We start from the raw sequence: 19,898 nt of genomic DNA on the forward strand, positions 1-19,898 counted from the left end.
TTTTTTAAGAAGTTAAGAACTCAGAAATGTACCACCTCTTCATATTTTAAGATTTTACTTGACTAAAATCATTTTACTCAACTAAAATCATTTTACTCCAAGGAAATGAAAAGAGGTAAGCCAAGAAAGAAACATGAAATCTGAAAACAATGTATCTACTACTCCAGTAGAGGAGACAAGAAACATTTCAAGATGACCACTGAATAGCCAGCCCAGAAAACAACCTGCTGAGACTGGTACAGAAGAAACCAAAGGCTGAAGGAGAGAGGGGAGAGCTCACAGAAAAGAGACAGGACATAATTTTTTAAACTAAGAATTATTACTAAGGAAGACACCGCAAAGCAAAAAGTTGTACAAAGGAAATATAACAGAAAACTACACTACAAAGTCCTAATGATAAGTGATGATTATTCATATGACTAAATATAAAGAAGTTTTAGGAAGGGGAGGTGGGTGGTATAAGAGTTAAATCTTTAGTACGGTACAAGTCACGAAATTATACCTAAATAGGTAAATCCAGAAATCCAGAGAAGTTAGAGGTGGTGGTGAGCAAGTGGGTACTTCTGCTGCATGGAGGAGATGACATTTGAGTTAGGCCTTTAGAAGCACAAAAGGCAGAGAGATGGCGTTCTCAGGTAAAAGTAAGTAAACAAAAAAAGCAAACAATTACAGAAGCAAGGAACAGTTATGGCAACCAGAAATATTAACAACAAAAAGGTGGTGATGGGGACAAGGGCAGTTGTTTGCTTGTCATAGTAAATATAACCAGCAGCTCCCAAGAATGAAAAGGCTATTTTTACTATCTAAAACAAACCAATTCAACAGGAAAACAAAAACTAACTTCTAAATAAGCTGTATAATAATGACAAATCGTCCCAATTTTATTTGTGCATGAGACAATGTATTTTAGCTCTTGAACACTTGAGAATTTTTACTTTACCTGACCCGTGGGTAGTGGCTGATCTAGCATCTCAACATCCAGGTGCTTAGGAAGGTTATATAATCTGCAGAGTTCACATATCAACCACTTCAATTGCTGACGAAGCTACAAAACACATTTCAGTAAATAAGCATTATGTTAAAGAGCCCTTAGAAGACATGAATAATGCTACAACTATTGTAACTAATCCAGTATGAAATGGGAAAAAAAAGTTTATTATTGCTCAATTACAGCCTACAGATAAAATAACAATCTTAAGAAATATTTTAGGGGCTGCCTAGCAGAATGACATGAAAAAAATGGCAGAGGAAGAGAAGCTCCAAACACTGCCTAATTTTCAGTTGTTAACTTACAAGAGTACATTAATATATTAATGAGGCTACAGAAAACAGAAGCAGTGTTGTTGCACATGGATTATAAAATTATATATCTCACAGCCACTCATTTGAAAGTACAGAGGCAAATGTGGTCTAGCAGACAGAGCCTTGGGACCTAGGCAACCTTGGATACAGTACCTGATGCCCTGAGCCTGAGTCTCCTCATCTGGAAAATAAGAAAATTAAAACCTTCTCATAAGGGTAAAGATTAAATGAAATCTTCTGTGAAAACACTTGACACTTATAGGCTCTTAAGTGTTTGTCAAAAAAAAAAAAAAGGCCTCATTAGGAAAACTGCAAAGAATAATTCCTTTCTACTTTTAAATTCAGATTTTTAGAGTGTATTTACTTTAAGTAAGCAAGGTAAATTATATGCACAAACACATTTTTCATTGTTTAAAAAATATACATTGTTTTCAATGTATAAGTTTATAGCACTATGATTTCGGAAGAATGGTCACTATCAGTAGACTTGACTGGGAGCAAGTAAGGCAACTTATTTCACTTGGTCAGAACAGTTTCCTAGATGTTGTCAACCAGGAAAAGAGATGAAGAGAAAGAAGCAGATTTATGAAAGACTACGGGAAAACAGAAACAGAATTAGAATGGGCTAAACAAAGCAAAGAGCAAGCCTTTCCAAAGCGGACAATGGAGCAAATGAAAATGAGGAAAGCTGAGCAGTAAATTAGTATCAAAAGTATCTTCAAGCTTAAAAAATAGCAAAGCCCCACTGTGGATTTGTTCTCCATCTGATAAGCTCTGTTCTGTGCTCAGTACATAATCAAGAGGAGGCTGGGTAAGCTGGACAGACCTGGACACTCCCCCCGCCGGGACAGGAAGAGCTCCTCGAGCACTGTGGGAGAGATGGCAGGGTGGTGGTAGAGGTGCACCAGGCAGTAAGAAGCAGGGCAGTACACCTCCAGGAATTTCAACTCCATGCTCCCCCAAAAAGGTGTTTAAGGGATCAGAAGAAGAAACTAAGACCATGGGGGAAGAATTTAAGAAATATTTAGAAGGGAGATGAACAAGTCTTAGAAATTTACTAGATAGTTTGGGATTGACGAAGCAGGGGTCAGGAAACACTGCTATAAAAAAGAACTCTAGTTCCCACATTCAGGCATGGGCAACAACTTCATTATTTCATTTTGCCCCATTCACAATCTCAGAGAGAAATTTTTGAGGGGAAACGTGATGGGGGTGGTGGAGTACTAAGATGTAGATGAACTTAAATTTTAGATGTAATCATTTTGAACAGCCATGGCACATCTGAGTGAGATTCCCTGGATCTATGTGATATATAGACAAATAATGGGTATCAAACTCAGGAGACAAAATTTTATCTAGAGATACAAATCTAGGAATCATTGGAATATAGGCCACAATTTAAATACTGGGGGTAGAAGAGATTACTCAGAGAAAGCACAGAGAGAGAACAAAGAGGTGGACCAAGGAATGAGAGCTCAGAGAAGACCAAGGCAAGGTAGTAAGAGGCAGAAACAGGAGAAAGTGATTTGATGGAAATCCTCAGAGGACAGACAGGACTTGTCTTTTATACTGGACACTTATCACAAAGCCTGGCATAGAAGCCAGTATTTAAAAAACACTTTTCTGTGTCCTACTACTAATAGTTTCCTGTATCCACCCAGGTTAAAAAAAGGTTATTTATATAGATATATATTTACTTATATATTTTTTACAACACTGTATACGTGCTTCCCTGGTGGTTCAGTCAGTAAAGAATCTGCTTCCAATGCAGGAGACTGCCTGCAGCACAGGAGACCTGGGTTCAATCCCTGGGTCTGGAAGATGCCCTGAAGTAAATGGCAACCCACACCAGTATTCTTGCTTGGGAAATCCCATGGACAGAGGAGCCTGGTGGACTACAGCGCACGGGATCACAAGAGGCAGACACGACTTAGTGACTGAACCACCAGATTATAGAAAATATCCTTGTTTTGTCACTTCAGTACATCTTGGAACATTGCATGTGCTCTTGTGGAAAGACTGGCTGCATTCTTAACAACAACATGATATTCTATCATAAAACCATACAGCAATTTTTTTTAACCAGCTCTTTACTGGTAGACAGTAAAGCATACATGTTTGTTGAATGAAGGACTGTTTCAAAAGGAAAGAGTCAACAGTATCAAAATGCTGCAGAAACTTTAGGACCAAAGAAGTAGTCCTGGATTTGGCAACTAGGGGTAAAAATTTTAGTACAACAAAGGTGGCAGCATCCATATTATAATGAACTAAATGTGAGAAAAGATAGCCTATTTGATCAAGAAACTAGATTATAAAATAAACGGCAGAGAGCACAAGAAAGAGTAGAGGATGAGTTTGTCTATTTTATATAAATACTTGTTCATAAAATTGGACCAAATTTTATAGCCTATGTCATTTTACTTCAGGAGCATTTTTTGATGGAATATTTTAGACATCAAAAAATAAGCCCACTCATTTCTACTATTATAAAACTTACAACTTTAGCTCTTTAGAGGCAACCTCCTAAAGGGAAGCATTGGTAAGGGGGCTATGTCTACAGCTCATTACCTGTCCTGTTGCCCTTCCCTTGCTGGAGATGTGAACACAAGTCTGTCTAGCTTTTAATTTTTTCCTCTAATCTTCAAGGCTTTGTTACTACTCTTGTAATACTCACACTGAAGTTCCTCTGATCTTAATTTTAAGAATAGATGTTTAAACCACCTTTAACTTATTGTGACAAAAATCTGAGGTATGTCTAACTTCCTCAAATGGTCAGTTCTCCCAATACTATTCATAAAATAATCTATCCTTTATTTGTTGAGTATTTTGATTGAATTTAACTGATTCTAAATTCTCAACTGCAAGATTATGTTTCTAAATTTCTAACTGCCTTTACCTGTCCAGCTTAGTACTAGTACTTGATATTTTATTTAGTATCTGGTCAGATAATTATTATTATTTACTCTTCAAAACAAACTTTAGAGTTATTTTGTCAAGTTCCAAAAATAAATCTGTTGGATTTTTACTGGAATTGCATTCAATTTATAAACTCACATGAAGTTACAGATAACTGACATATTTATAATATGGGAGTCTGCACATCTAGGAACACAGTTGTAAAGTCTTTAATTCCACTCAGCAAATGTTTATAGTTTTCTTGATACAAAATTTACATATCTAAGCTTATTCCTAGGTGTCTAATTTTTCTTTAATCATGGCTGTCAATAAAATACCTGTCCACTGTATTTTCTGATTATAGCTGATATTTAGGAAAACTTGATTTTTATATAACAGAACTTTTAATCAATCATCTTAAAAATTGCTTTTTCAACTGACTCCTTTGGATTTAAGGTAAACAATCACGTCACCTGCAAATAATGACTGATATTCTTCTTTAAGAACTTTGTGATATTGTGGAAAAATGCAAAGATATAACTTTAATAATTTAAACGTATGTTTAAGAGTATATGTATTTTACAAGCAAAAGAAAAATACTGATAAAAAAATTGCCATTATGTCAACAATGTTTATATCAGGTAGAGAAAATTTCGGGTGATTTCTATTTTCCTTTTATTGTTTTTAATTTCATTAGTTCTTTCACAAGGGTCACTTAATAAGTTTTATAATCAAAGAAATCCAATTTCTTTATATATTAAAAAGTAATTTTTTATTTATATTCCTTTGGGTTTTACTGCAGAGTTATACAGACTCTTGACAGAAACATCAGTTGGGGTCATTCTATCATTATTTCCCCCTCACATCTACCTCCGTCTTTTTCCCTTTTTCTATTTCCTGCCTTGGATAGTGGACCCAATCAAAAATGCTTACTTAATTTAATGATTAGGATTCATGGGAAAGAGACAACCTAATTCCTGAGCTAACCTAAGACTATAGTTACGGGGAATAAAAATGAGAAACCAAGTACTAAACAGAATTTGAAGGACAAAAAAGAAATCTTAGAGGAGCTAAAGACTAGGTTATCAAATAGTCATTAATCTAGCTTTTGTATCATATTACCTCTTAACACTTGAATTCTGTTATGTTCATGAGAAAAAAAAAAGGTAGTGCGTTTTATTTTCTCACCGAATTGCTGTTCTTAGTGTCTTCGAGACGTTCTAGAACTGAAGTCAGATTTGGATCATCAGAGTCCACAAACCATATTGGTGAAGAAGATGGATAAGATTCCTGTTACGGAGACATTGATGTTAAACACATTTACATACAGGCTAACCTGGATATGCAATTAAACCCCACCACTAAATGGCAAGATGACCGCAAATTTAAGTAAAACGTATCACAGAAGGAAAAGTAACACATTAAAATCCGTGTCTTTAAATTCATTAAAAATCCATGTTTTTAATTTTTTAAACAAAAATTAAGCTCTATAGTTTAATCTTGCCTGCTTCATGTTATATGATTTATAAGCCTTAAAAAAAGGACTTGCAGTCTGATTTAAAACAAAAAGAAGAGAATATACTGCAAAAGTTGTTCCATCAAAAGCAGAAAAAAATGTTATGCAAGTACCAAGGATGATGGGTTTCCTTCCTTTACAAAGAAAGGTCTATCATGGCATGGATTTGCCAGCTTTAACATTTTTTTTTTTTTTGCAAGAGGATGCAAACATTTGCATTTATTAATATAACTTGTGTTTTCTGTTAACAGCTCCAGGAATAACAAATAACTCCAGTTGTATACGTAACATGTATTGTAAATGCCCTATCAACACACACACAGACGAAATTGAAAATATATCAGAAGAAAAATCTACCACTTTTTTTAAACAGTTGGCACAAAAAGATTTATACAAGACACGTTTCCTAAAGTCCTGCAGGAGGCCACCTGTGCTCACAATCTATTGTTAATGTAAAATGCATACAATAAATGTACATGTGTTTTGGATTATTTAGGATTATTTCATTGATAATCATTACTGTCAGAGCCAAGTTAAAACTAATACACTTTGATAATAGGAATGAACTGTCAAGTAATTGTTGCCATTTAATTTTCTAATTCAAGTCTTTGCCATCTTCCACATTTCCCCTTCCTGCCCTCACTACAGTCTCCACTCGCATTATTTAAGCAAACTAAAATAGAAGAACAACAATCATGAATGTTGCTGCAAAGTATATTTAAAAACAGGCTGGGAAGTAATGATAAAATATTTGCTGAATTATTCTGTTTAAATATTAGGTTCTTTTCAACCACAGTGTGTTTAGTCTACCTGGATTGAAAAATGAGATAACATTCTTCAAGATTTTATTATATCTGACCCAGGACTCATTCTGGTTTGACTTCATTCAAGTTGCTTCTGATCTCTTTTCTAACTTTATGCATTACTATAAAAACTGAGCTCATGTTTCCAGGTGCTGGTGGTGGTGGTTTAGTTGCTAAGTCATGCCTGACTCTTGTGACCCCGTGGACCGTGGCCTGCCAGGCTCCTCTCTCCACGGGATTCTCCAGGCAAGAATACTGGAATGGGTTGCCATTTCCTTCTCAAGGGGATCTTCCCAACACAGGAATCGAAACTGCATCTCCTGCATTGCAGGCAGATTCTTCACCAACTGAGCTACTATATATGTATTTATTCCACCCCTCCAGTTTATTTTTTTCTTTTATCCTGATACAATCAATTGCAAAAAAATTGATTATAATTAAACGTCTCTGAATGACATGTATCTCAGTAATATATTTTGAATGCCTGTGGCATATTAGTTCTTTTTTTTTTTTTTTTATTTTACAATATTATATTGGTTGGTTTTGCCATACATTGACATGAATTCGCCCCGGGTTTACATAAGTTCCCCCTCCTGAACCCCCCACCCACCTCCCTCCTCCCTTTATCCTCTCTCTGGGTCATCCCCGCATGCCAGCCCCGAGCATCCTATAACATGCATTGACCCTGAACTAGTGATTCATTTCACATATGACAACATACGTGTTTCAATGCCATTCTCCCAAAACATCCCACCCTCACCCTCTCCCACAGTCCCAAAGACTGATCTATATATCTGTGTCTCTTTTGCTGTCTTGTATACAGGGTTATCATTTCCATCTTTCTAAATTCCATATATATGCGTTAGTAAGCTTTAACATTTTTTAAGAGCTTTAAAATCTAGAATCATAATAAATCCTTCAAGAAACAAAAACAAATTAAAAGCAAAAACAAAAATTTCCAACCCTGAAGTAGTCTATAGAGTTAAACCATACTACTTTTTGCCTTTCAGTATAATAAAGCTCTATTTCTAGGCTCTATCTAGATGAGATGTAACTCAATTTTTTAAACAAAGTAAAGGAATACATATCTAGGCACATGTTTTTAAATCCTTACAAATGCTAAAACTAATTTTTTAAATCCACTCACTGTATGCCTTGTCTTCTCAGTAGTGTAACTACAGAAGTTACTTTGAGATTTTTTCCTCCATTAGAAAACTGGCCCCTAAAAGCAATCCCATTTAATTTTCACCTTTTTCCTAATAATATCCCTTCCTTTCTTAGATTGCAAACAAGAATGTAGTTTCTAAAGGACAGATTTCTTAAATGAGGTTAAGATTACTTCTTAAATATAGCAAGTGTTAGAAAGGCAGAACAAAAGCAACACAGCTATCTTAGGTTACCTTCAGTGCTCACTCGCCACGGGTGCCGGACTCTGAGACAGGCATTCTCCATGTACAGCTACTGTCTGTGGGCTCCCACTCATCGAGGTCAGTTGTGTTCCTGAACACTGTAATAAGCTGCCTCTAAAATGGCCCCAATCATCCTAACCTCCTGGTATTCACCCCCTTGTAGAATTCCCTCCCCTAACCTAATGACTCACTTGTAACAAGCAGAATACAGTAAAGTAATAGATGTCACCTCTGAAATTAGGTTACAAAAAGATGGGAAGTTCTGTCTTGCTTACCCTCCCCTGCTCTTTCACTGTTCCCCGGATGGGAAAGAGTTTCCTATGGAGAGATCCAAATCCACTGGGCAAGGGATTGAAGCGGCCTCTGACCAAGTGCCAACTAGAATCTGAGGTCCTCAGACCAACAGCGTTTGAGGAGATGGATCCTACCAACAAGTGCATGATTGAACTTGGAGATGGAGAGGACTGTCCTGTCCTGCCTTGAGATGACTACAGCCTCAGCCAAACCTTGAATGACTGGTCAGGGACCCTGAGCCAAGGAACCCAGGTAAGTCACACACACATTTTTGACCCATAATCAAAATGAGATAATGAGAGATAGTGAGATACTGTCTGTTTTAAGCTGCTAAACTAGTTGCAGAGCAATAAATAATTCAAACACCATAAAATTCCAATATTTTATTATATCACACAAACTGAATACTACCAAGAAATGCTATTACTATCTATATACTTTTTTAAAGCACAATTACGTGTTGATTTTTTAAAGTTAACGAGTTAAGCATTACACATTTCCACCTGCTAACATTTACTCTGTTCATTTGTACTGCTTTCTGTTACATATTAGGGAAAGCCATTATTATTAGTATTAGCTGCAGTTAGAATCTAGTCACAGAAACATGACAATTTTACATAGTTTTAAAGAAGCACTGCTTTGAAAATTATAATCTCAGTTATAGTTGGAGCCACAGAATCTGAATATTTTTAAAGCATTTTACCAAATGTTCTTTAAAGAAAAAAATTGAAGTAGAACATCCTTATATCCATTCAGCAATGGTTTATTTCTGTATCCCCATCCCTCAAATTCTTACTGTGTTCCAAACCTCTTTAAGGCTAAAACGTAGATGGTCTTCAAAATTAATCCCATTTTTAGTGAGAATTACTTACGGAATATTACATTTTCTTCAAAGTCTTCAGCCTAATCTGGAGAATACACTATCTAAACCTTTTTGTTTTAGATTTGTATTTTTTTTAGTCTTAAGAAAAAAAACAAACAAACTACATTTTGAGCTTCATTGCATTGATTAAAGTTCTGCATAAGCAAAAGAAAATATATCAAGTGGTGCTCTGAGCTAAAGCCCCTCAAAACCATATTATGAAAATTATAAAAAGAAAAGAAAAGAAATACTGAGATCAGTTACTACCTATGCCATATTTTTCTAATCCTAGACAAAAGACACGGAGAAGGCAATGGCAAGCCACTCCAGTAGTTGCCTAGAAAATCCCATGGATGGAGGAGCCTGGTAGGCTGCAGTCCGTGGGGTCGCTAAGGGTCGGACACAACTGAGCGACTTCACTTTCACACATTGGAGAGGGAAATGGCAACCCACTCCGGTGTTCTTGCCTGGAGAGTCCGAGGGATGGGAGAGCCTGGTGGGCTTCCGTCTATGGGGTCACACAGAGTCGGACACGACTGAAGTGACTTAGCAGCAGACAAAAGACAGGATATATAGTAGGTCTATGGAGAAGGAAATGGCAACCCACTCCAGTGTTCTTGCCTGGAGAATCCCAGGGACGGGGGAGCCTGGTGGGCTGCCGTCTATGGGGTCGCACAGAGTTGGACACGACTGAAGTGACTTAGCAGCAGCAGCATAGTAGGTCTAAGCAACTACGTTAACAGTTCTCTAAGTGGGGCCCTTGGACTCCAAGGTCCAAACTATTTCTACAGGAATACTAAGATGTTAATTGCGTTTTGCACACTTAACATTCTTACCAATGGTGCCAAAACAATGGTGGGTACATTAGCACAGATAAAGGCAATGACACCAAACTATACTTGAAGTCATGGTATCATTCAACACAATGCATTAAAGGTGTTTCAAAGAAGAAAAAGGCATTTCACTTACGAATGTCTGTGATGAGGCAGTTATTTTACTAAATCTCAATCCTTATGTCTTTTTAATATTGCAAGTGATGAAATGGGCACACATGAGCACTCCTACAGAATACATGAGAGAGCACTTGTATGTTTGAGTTGTGAGCTGAACTAACCACTTTGACAGGACACCATTTTCACTTGAAAGAGTGACTGACAAACAATGGTTATTCCAACTTGGGTTCCTGATAGATATTTTCTCAAAAAAAGAATGAAGAGAACCTGTCATTTCAAGGAAAATCCAAGGCAGTATTTATTGCCAATAATAAAATTCAAGCTTTTAAGCAAAAATTAGAAGTTTGCAAAGCCTGTTTCCACCATGTGAGCCTGACAGGTTCCCAAGAGTATTTTGATGAGGGTTATGGTGATATTAATGGATATAATGTTATGTTATATAATGAAATGTACTAACATTTATAAGATTCGAGTGAACTAATATTTTCCAAATAATAACGCAAGAAGTCATATAATGCAAGGGTGAAAGATCCAGTCAAAATCCAAGAAAAACCAAGTTTGGGTACAGTATCCAAAAAAATGTCTACAGCTATCTGAAATGGCTATTAAAATATTTCTTTTTCCAATCAAGTATCTATGTAAGGCTAGATTTTCTTACTATTATTTCAACCACAACAACATACCACCATAGACTGAATGCAGAAGCAAATGACAGACCAGATATCAAAGAGTTTAAACCAAAAAAAATGTAACATTGTGCCACTATTCTCATTAAAACTGCCACCTGTCCCCATTCGCCAACCTTTTCCCCCACTTTCAGAATTTCTTCCTTGGAAGAAACATCCTTTTACCATTCTGTATTAATATGGTTCCACTGAGGATACTTTTCCTATCTCCTTTCCATCTTCCTACCTTCCTCTCTTGACCCAAAACCTGATCACTGGTCACCAGCCTATCCTATTCCTGATTAGCTGTCAGATGAGCTAAACTAGGCAAATCTGGGTCTTCTCTGGGACTAGAGCCCTCTTTTTCTCAGAGATCTAGCATCACAAGGTCAATGGTGGCCAACAGGGCTAGTCAGCATTTATCTTGCTAAATGGAGAGGGTTAAAAGAAACCAACAGAGAAAGCAATGGCAAGCCACTCCAGTACTCTTGCCTGGAAAATCCCATGGACAGAGGAGCCTGGTAAGCTGCAGGCCACAGGGTCTCGAAGAGTTGGACACGACTGAGTGACTTCACTTTCACGCACTGGAGAAGGAAACGGCAACCCACTCCAATGTTCTTGCCTGGAGAATCCCAGAGATGGGGGAGCCTGGTGGGCTGCCGTCTATGGGGTCGCACAGAGTCGGACACGACTGAAGCAACTTAGCAGCAGCAGCAGTAAAAGAAACCAAACTGCTTTCTAGGGGATCACAGATATTTACACTTTTTGCCTTGACTATGAGAATGCCCATTTCACTTGACACTTGTTAACATTATTGCCAATCTGGTAAATAAAAGCTGCTACCTGAAAGGGAAAAAAAAAGTTCCTACACAATATAGTGTGTTACAACATCTCCAAAAACCAATTCATCAATAAGAAAGGAAAGTTATCACTACTAGGAAATTTTCAAAGGATATTACCTATATACACGAGGATTTAGCTCTATCTAGTAATGATTAAGGCATTATTTAAAACAGAAAAAAAAACAGAAAGCACTGATAGTAGGGACATGACTGACTCAATGCTAAAGTCATATAATAAGACAGCACACAATAACTGAAGACATTGTAGAGTAATGGTTACTACCAAGGTCTACAACGTTACTGAGTAAAAAAAAATTCAGATTATAAAATAATAATAAAATATAAAATAATAGTCTGATTTTTTTTAAGAGAGAGGGAATCTACATAAATATAAGAGAAAAAATATGACCAGTTGACAATACATATACCAAAATTTGGATAGTGGTGTGTTCTGAATGGTAGAATTACAGGTGATTTTTTTTCTAGTTTTGCTTATTTGGTTTCTAGATTTCTTAATTAAATAAAAATGTCTTGTCTTCCACATTATAAAATATCCACTACCATCACCTCTGGAAACTGAACCTTCAGCACAAATTCTACATCATGGTCAAGGCTTGTTCAGTGTAATGTTTAAAAGACAATCCACATACTTTGAAAGGCATCTAAAATTATTACCAAAACTTAGAAACCTAAGCATTAATGCTTTCAAGCATTTCTTATATTTCAAGCTTTTAAATTTTTACAAGATTAATAACTAAGCTTTCTATCTTAAAATGATAGTTTCCTTACTATTTCTCTTTAAAATATATATCATATACCCATGATATACAATTTTTAAACAATGGATGGTGCTGAAAAATCCCAATATAAGTTCAAGCAACTTTCCCCACATTAAATGTTTCAATGTTTCTAACACAGCTCTTTCTCACCACAGTTATGAAAATTTTAGACAATTATCTAAGCATCTAATTATTCAGGGGCCCTGTTTTTCCTCAATTTTATTAATACTATTGTTATTATAGTAATTTTAAGGCTTGAAGGATGAAGTTGTCTGTGACCACCACCCTAAATATTACCATAATTGGACAAATTACAAAGAAGCTCACCACCACTGTCACCATAAAATGTTGTTTTGTTGTCCTAATCTAAGACAACATAACTCAAGGTTAATCAAACCGACCTCTTTGCTTCTCATTGTTTAAGGAGCTTGCCTTGTTCAGAAATAACTTCATCTATTTTCCACATAAATCCACTGCCAGACCAATGTGCAGCACTTGCCAGCAAAACTACCTGCCAGAATGCTCAGTTTCTGGTATTTTTCCAAATGATATGAAATCCTTGGAGATAGCTGTGTCTTAACTTTTTGAAAATTGATGTACATACTTCTTGTTGAATGTTCAGAGGTCTAACAACTGTAACACTTCTGGAGAACAATTATAGGACACATTATTTTCACACTTTGCCATGCAATCAATGTGGGATGGAGAATGAAATAAGCTGACAGAATTATCATATGGTACCATATAAAATCCTAAATGACCTGACAACATAAAAAAAGCTATCCCTTCCCCCCAAAAAGAAAGAAATTGCTCCCTGATAATCATTTTACAAGTAAACAATGTACAACCAAGTATCTAACATGACTGAAACCCACAGAAGCAGAGTAAATACACTAATATTTGGTAAAAGAAAACTGCATACACACTCCTGTGATCTGAAAAATGTTAACTGTTTGAGGAGCAAATTACAGCTAATTAAAACATCATTCTAAATGAATTGAAGCAGAGAAATCAAAAGTGCTGAAAAAGATTCAAACCACTGAATCTGCAGAAACCACTGGTTTCCTTGATTCCAAGTCTGTTTTGTCTTTCAAAATAATCTTTTAGATGAGAACACAGAACACTATTACAATGGCCTTGGAAAAAGGGACCTCTGCTTTACCACTCTGATTCTCCAATAATGCTTTATTTGGCAGGGACTATCTAAATTCAATTCCCAGCCCCTCAACCAGCTGACATTTATCTAACACTATCCTTTTCCAGGTCTAAGGAAGTTTAACAAAGAAAAAAAAAATCAAATTACTAAAGGATACACCATTCACAAACTGGAAACCTAAATCTTCTCTTCATCTATCTGTTCCTTTCAAGGAAGGTCATAAAAATGGGGATGAGGGAGACTAGATACCAACTAGGAATTTGACTCTATATTATAAACTGGTCAAATGAATGGAAACAATGATTCCTCTGGAGTGAAAGTACCACTTAAGCACTTAACATGACAGTTTTGATACTTCCAAAAGATTCTCCAGGAGTTCAAACTGGAAAAGCAATCTGTCCCAGGAGAATAGACCAAAGAAAAGGTCTTGGGCTTTTCAGTCAAGTTTTGTTATTTCCCTTGTATAACATTGATCAGGGCTACTTTTTTTATCAGTGTAAAGACAAGAAACATCAAAAATTAAATTAACAGCACTGGTTCATTTCCCATGAAAAGCTATTAAAAAGTATTTTCAAACCAGTGTTATTCAGCCACTAATGACATCATCACTTTTATATTTTTAGAGATTATTATCACTGTTAGAGAATTCTCCTAAATACGTTCTCATGTGGGTCAAAAAGTATTATCTATTTCATAGAAAAATACAGTAAAAGCAGTAGTTTGCTTGAGGTCCCAAAGACTAAAATTTTTTTTTCCATCTCCTAAACTCAAAGCTCTAACATTTTTAATTTAGTATCTTGCTGTTGGGGAGGGGAAAAGAGTACCCTTTTTGGCAATGATGAATAGAAATTTAATTAGTTAAACAAAAAAATGTTCCACCACAAATAGCCTGGCAAACAGCCACTCATACAGAAAGAGTAATGATTTATGCTATATAAATAATAAAGTACTACGAGGTTTTATTTGTTTACCAGCTAATTTACTTCCTGGGGGGGATTTCTCACTTTAAAACAGTGATTCTCTACCAAGAGTTACCAGATGCCAAGAAGTCCATAAAAGGAGTAATGGAGTTGCCAAGTTATGCTAAATATTTCAAAAGAACTAAAACAAAGTCCTATACTGGCTCCGAATAAGGCTGCACAGGTTATTAAAATGAGCTGCTTTGCTTTTAGGTGTGATCATAACAACTGGATGTTAGCTCTGACTGGCAATTAAATCTATTTACTGAAAATGGAAAAAATAACTTTTTAAGTCTGCATGACAAACTTTTTTATCATGAGTTCACAGAAAACAAGTAAAAAAATGACTCCTTGAAGTTGAATTTAGCCCTCTTTTCCCTTCGTATCTAAGATTAGGACAAATTTATGAAACAGAAAAGAAATTTAGTTCCACTCCCTTGGCCTAAAGAGTAAAAAACATCTACACTTTCTTTTGTCGCTTTTTTAAACTCTTAAACCACTTTCATATGAAGTCAAATTGAAGATTTCCTATCAAGCCCTAAGTGGCCTTTCAAATATTTATGCACTAGCCAAGACACTTTCTTGATATTCTCTCTACCCTTTTGACCAGTTCTTGGCAGTTAACTTATTAAGATTAAGTTGCTAAGATTTTTGTTCAAAGAGAATGTAGCTAAAATGGTGGCCATATCGCCAACAACACAAATATTCACTGAGCATTTACTGAGTGGAGGATGAAAAGCATAACCACTGAATAGTCTCCCCTGCCACCATGAAAAAGACCTTCAAAAAAACCCACCACTGTATTATAACAGAATATAAGAAAACATAACCAAAGCAGCAGTTAAGGACCATAGGAGGCAGGAAGGGAAAGAGATACACTGTATGCGGAGAGAGCCTTGGGGATGGTCAGACATGTCAAGACAGAATGAGTTGGGGAAAGGGGCACATTCCACATGGGGAAAACTGCTGATGCTGAAGTCTGAAAGAAAAAGGGGGCACCATATCTTTAGAGGATTACTCAAATTGACATGCATGTGTGTAAGAAACAACTAATGAGGTACCATTCACTCAAACATTATAGAAAGTGCCTAAGGATGCTTCTTGGTAAGCATGGAGAAGACAGGGCCTGGCAAGAACTCAATAAATATTTGGGAATAAGAGGAAAAGTCTTTTTAAAAAATAGATCAAACAGTATATTTTTATTTTTAACAGCTAAAACTTTTTAGATAATAGCAAATCAAACACAGTAGACAAGTCCTGGCATTTGAAATCCAACCCCACTCTTTCCTTGCACCTTCCTTTCTAAGAAAATGGTATCAACAAGAGCAAACTGTATTGATTTTATCTAAACACTAAGCCATGCCTAAACAGTCTTTATCTTTTAGAGATACACACTGAAATATTTACAGATGAAGTGCTATGTCTGGAATCTGCTTCAAAATAATCCAAGGTGGGGCAGAGAGGAAATAAGATTGGCCAAAAGTTTACCGCTGTTGAGGCTGGATACACAGAAGTTCTCCATGCTACTGAACTTCTTGAATATGTTTGATGTTTCTCCATAATAATGTTATTAACACAGCATCTACCATGATAATTATCTTCTGATAATGTGTCATAATTCACTGACACCTCAACTTGAGTATTCTGTATTAATGGTACCATTATCCTAGTCCCCACCAAATCCTCCTTTCACCAGGTATCTCTAACTCACTTCGTGCTCCACTTCCTAATCCAGGTCATCATTCAGTGTCTTTGTGTGCAGCTGACTCCAACAGCCTCCAATATGGTTCTCAATAGGGCACTGCTGGCACTTCAAGTGGGGTAATTCTGTCTGGCAGACTGCCTGAATATTACACTTGGCATCCCTGTACCCCTGCCACTTAAATGCCAGCTCAGCACAGCAACACCACCATCCCACCCCCACTAGAATAACCAAAACCACACACACATTTCCTAATGCCACCCACTACAGAGAACTACTCCTAGTCCTGGATGGTAAATAACATCTTCCCATTTACCTGAGCTTGCGCATCCCCAGAAGCCTCCAAGTTCAGTTTATCTTTTAAACCGGCCCTACTTTTTCCCGGCCATACTTCAACTTGTGCCAGAATAATCATCATTCAAATCAGCCAGTCTCTTTATTATCACCTACTCTGTGCTCACTGCTACTTCCTGTTTTCCATTCTTGGAAAATGTTCTCCCTCACCCGCCTATATCCTGGGCTTCTCAAGTCTCATTATAAAGTCTCTATTCCTAAACCAACCACATTTTCAAAGCTGTGGTGTGTCTTTTTCCGGATGGAGTTTCCTCTGCCTGAAATGCCCTTTGGCTCCCTTCCAAAATTCGACTCACCTGTGAAAACCCAACTCCACAAATCCGCCTCTCCTCAAGGCCCTTTCTGAAGCGCCCCCCTGCCCCCAACCAAAGTCAAAGTTAATTGCTCTCTTTGGCTTTCGCGAGCATACCATAGAACTTGATCACAGTTTGTTTGGTAAAACTCTTCCCTCAAGAAGCCTGAGTTCTGAAAGCAGGGGCTGCTCTACCCATTTTTGCGAATCCAGCGACTAGAAGAGAATACCTCAGCTCTTCACTGTATTTTTTTCTTAATATACACCTGCTCCCCGGTATTCTGAAAACTATTTTAATAGTATCATAACCTCAAGGTTAACCTTTGCAGACTCCGGAGCACCAGGTACGCTGTAGGACTTAACTACCTACTAACTTAACCAAAGGGAGTTTAACGACGCTAGAATCAGCTTTAACCGTATTTACAGAGGAACATGAAACCACCACCTTGACTATAATAAGCGGCACGTCTCGCAGTTTGGGACCGATACCGTAAGTCAATTTCACAATGAACATCCTCATCATACACTTTTATGAGGAAACTTATTTAACATTTTTTTTATTTTTTACGGGTTTGTCACGAGCTTTCCGACGAAGCAAATGAGAGAGCTTTAAAGGATCTTTCCGACTTTGTGACATAAAAACGATCTTTCTGGGCAGTAGATCTGGGCACGGATCTCCTTTCCCCTGCTCCCGATTTACCACAGGAGGGGCTACACAAATATTCCCCAGAACACCTGCCGCATCCAAGGTCCAACGCGCCTTCGCGACGCGTTAGCGCGGAGACAGGCCAGCGGGAAGGGGATCATTCAAACAGCGCCAGAGGCTGCATTCTAAACTTTTCCCCCACAAACGCGTCAGTTTTCAATGTGAGTTTCTCCTTAAACCCAAACTTAAAAAATAATTGGGGAAATACACGGAACCAGGGAAACCTAACTGGAGAAGGGACGCGTTCAAACTTGAGGGCCTTTCGCCTGCCCCGCCGGGGCTCAAACAACAGCCGACCCGCGGGCCGCGGCCCCCGGGGGCAGGCCCCCGGCTGTGGGCGGCCATGGCGACCCGGCGAGGGCTCGACCGGCCGCGATCGCCCACCTCGAGGTGCGGCGACCGGGGCCCAGAGGGGCCAGCAGCCCCAAACCCAGCCCCGCCGGGAGAGCCGGAGAAGCGCGCCGTCCGCCTCCTCCCGCCCCAGCCGCGCGCAGTCCCGGCGGGGCCCCAGCCGGGCCCCTCACCGGGGAAAGGGGCGGACCCGCCGCGCCCCGCCCCGGGCCCGAGGGGCCTCTCCGGGGCAGCCGCCCCTTTGTCCGAGCACTCGGGGCGCCCCTCTCCTCCCCGGCGCGGCCCTGAGGGGCTGCGGCCGGGCGCCTCACCGTGATGTTGCAGTGGAGTGTGAGCGGCGGCGGCGGCGAGTGCGGGCTGCCCGGCGGCGCCGGTGGCGGCACCAGGAACTGGCAATGCAGTTCGTCCAGCTTCCAGCTGACGATGCGGAATCGCTCGTGGTTCTTGTCGAAGATGGACGCCAGGAACTTCAGCTCGGCCTTGAGCCCTGATACGGACATCTTCCCCTCATCTCCGGCGGGAGGGGTGCGGAAGGGGAGCCGGGCCCGGAGCCGCCGTCACGGCCGCGACCGCCCCGCGGGGCCGGCCCGGGCCGCGCTCTCGCGGCTCCGCCTCTCCTCGCCGCCGCGGCCCGCGTCGGATCGGGGCTGGAAAATGGCGAGGAGCGCCGAGGCCTCAACGAGCGGCGGTGTGGCGGCCTGGGCGGCTGCTCCCTTTGTAACTGACTCCACCGGCAGGAGGCGGCGGCCCCGTGGCTTAAAAGGGCAACAGCGACACCACCCCCGCTACCGCCTGGGAAAGGGCTGCCCCCACCCCGCCCCCATCCCTCCCCTCCCCTCCCCTCCCCTCCCCTCCCCTCCCCTCCTGCGCGCCCCCGTTCCGGCGCGCGCGCGCGCCTGGGCGCGCGCCCGCCCGGCCGCCCCTTCTTCCCTGTGACCCAGCCCCCTTCCTCCCGGCCCATCTGCTCTGCTCGCGCCCACGGACACCACGGTTAGGCCAGCTGGTGCCCCGGCCCCTAATCACCAGAAGGAGCCGGAGACCCCCGCGCGCCCCTGTCCCCCGGCCTGGGACCAGACACGTGCCCGACCTATTGCGCCGGCCACGTCGGCGGGGCAGCGGCCACGCGCCGGTCCCTAGGGGCGGGGCTCCGCGAGGCTCTGAGCGGGCCACCCACTCACCTGACCCAGCCCGGGGCCCTCCCAGAGAGGAGGCTGCAGACAGCACTCCGGACCCAAATCGGCCCACTTAGCTTCATCTTCGCTACTCTCATCCTGGTCACCTAGTCACCTAGCCACCACTTCTCTGTCTAGCCCGAGTTCCTGCCAGGACCTTCTCGCCGGACTCTACCCACTCCTTTGCTCTCAAACAATCCTTTTACCGATGATGGTAATTTGGTCCCTGCCAGCTGCTCCCTCCCACCTCTCGCAGTTTCATCCTTTCCGTACCCACTACCTCTGTTCACGCTGGCATTCAGTTTTCTCTCCCTCTTTCCTGTCTCGAGCTTAAGATAACTCTCTCCACCGCCCATGGAGGCAGGGCTGGCCTATTTTCAGTGAAGTCTTAGCTCAGGGCCTTCCTGAACACCTAATCTAAAATAGCCTTCTAGTCACCCTGTATCATACAATCCTATGTTAAATTTTTTGCTAGACACTTATCACTATCTGATATTTTTCCTGTTTATTCGTTGTTTTACCCAACGTGAATGTCTTATCCAGAGCCATAGTCCCAGGACCTAGAATGAGGCCTTTTATATAATAGACACTCAGTGTTACTGAATGAATGCTCCTATGTGGAATCCTCAGCACTTAACACAATCCCTGGCATATTCTCAATGCTCCTGAAATGTATGGAGGGCTGCATGGTAGTCCAAAGGAATATAACATAATTGGGCAGGTAATTAATCGTGTAGTGTGTTTAGTGATATGCACTAGAAACAGGACCAGTTTCATGAGCATGCAACCTGTAGTTGCATAAGTCTCCTAGCTTAGAAGGGCCATGTGTTAGGTTTAATACCCTGCCATAGACATTTTGAGAGTCGTAATAATTTTCCAGCAAGTT

The 19,898-nt window shown here is 40.0% G+C and overlaps 1 protein-coding gene across 2 annotated transcripts in view; it reads right to left on the reverse strand.

Annotated features, from left to right (window-relative positions):
• UBE2Q2 (ubiquitin conjugating enzyme E2 Q2) overlaps positions 1 to 18,626 on the reverse strand; it is a 65,390-nt gene extending 46,764 nt beyond the window's left edge. The window contains exons 1-3 of one of the 2 annotated variants that reach the window (XM_055418044.2): positions 18,152 to 18,624; positions 5,386 to 5,487; positions 941 to 1,045 (exon numbers count right to left, since the gene is read on the reverse strand). In XM_055418044.2, the coding sequence (XP_055274019.2) occupies positions 941 to 1,045; positions 5,386 to 5,487; positions 18,152 to 18,340 (396 nt within the window). In that variant the 5' untranslated portion in view covers positions 18,341 to 18,624. Of the gene's footprint in view, positions 1 to 940; positions 1,046 to 5,385; positions 5,488 to 18,151 lie in introns of both variants that reach the window. The other variant, XM_055418045.2, reaches the window with a different exon arrangement.
• Positions 18,627 to 19,898: the final 1,272 nt, after the last annotated feature.

This window comes from Moschus berezovskii, chromosome 21 (genome assembly GCF_049115385.1).
Source record: "Moschus berezovskii isolate FMDL1 chromosome 21, NW_MosBer_1.0, whole genome shotgun sequence".
Lineage (NCBI taxonomy): Eukaryota > Metazoa > Chordata > Mammalia > Artiodactyla > Moschidae > Moschus > Moschus berezovskii.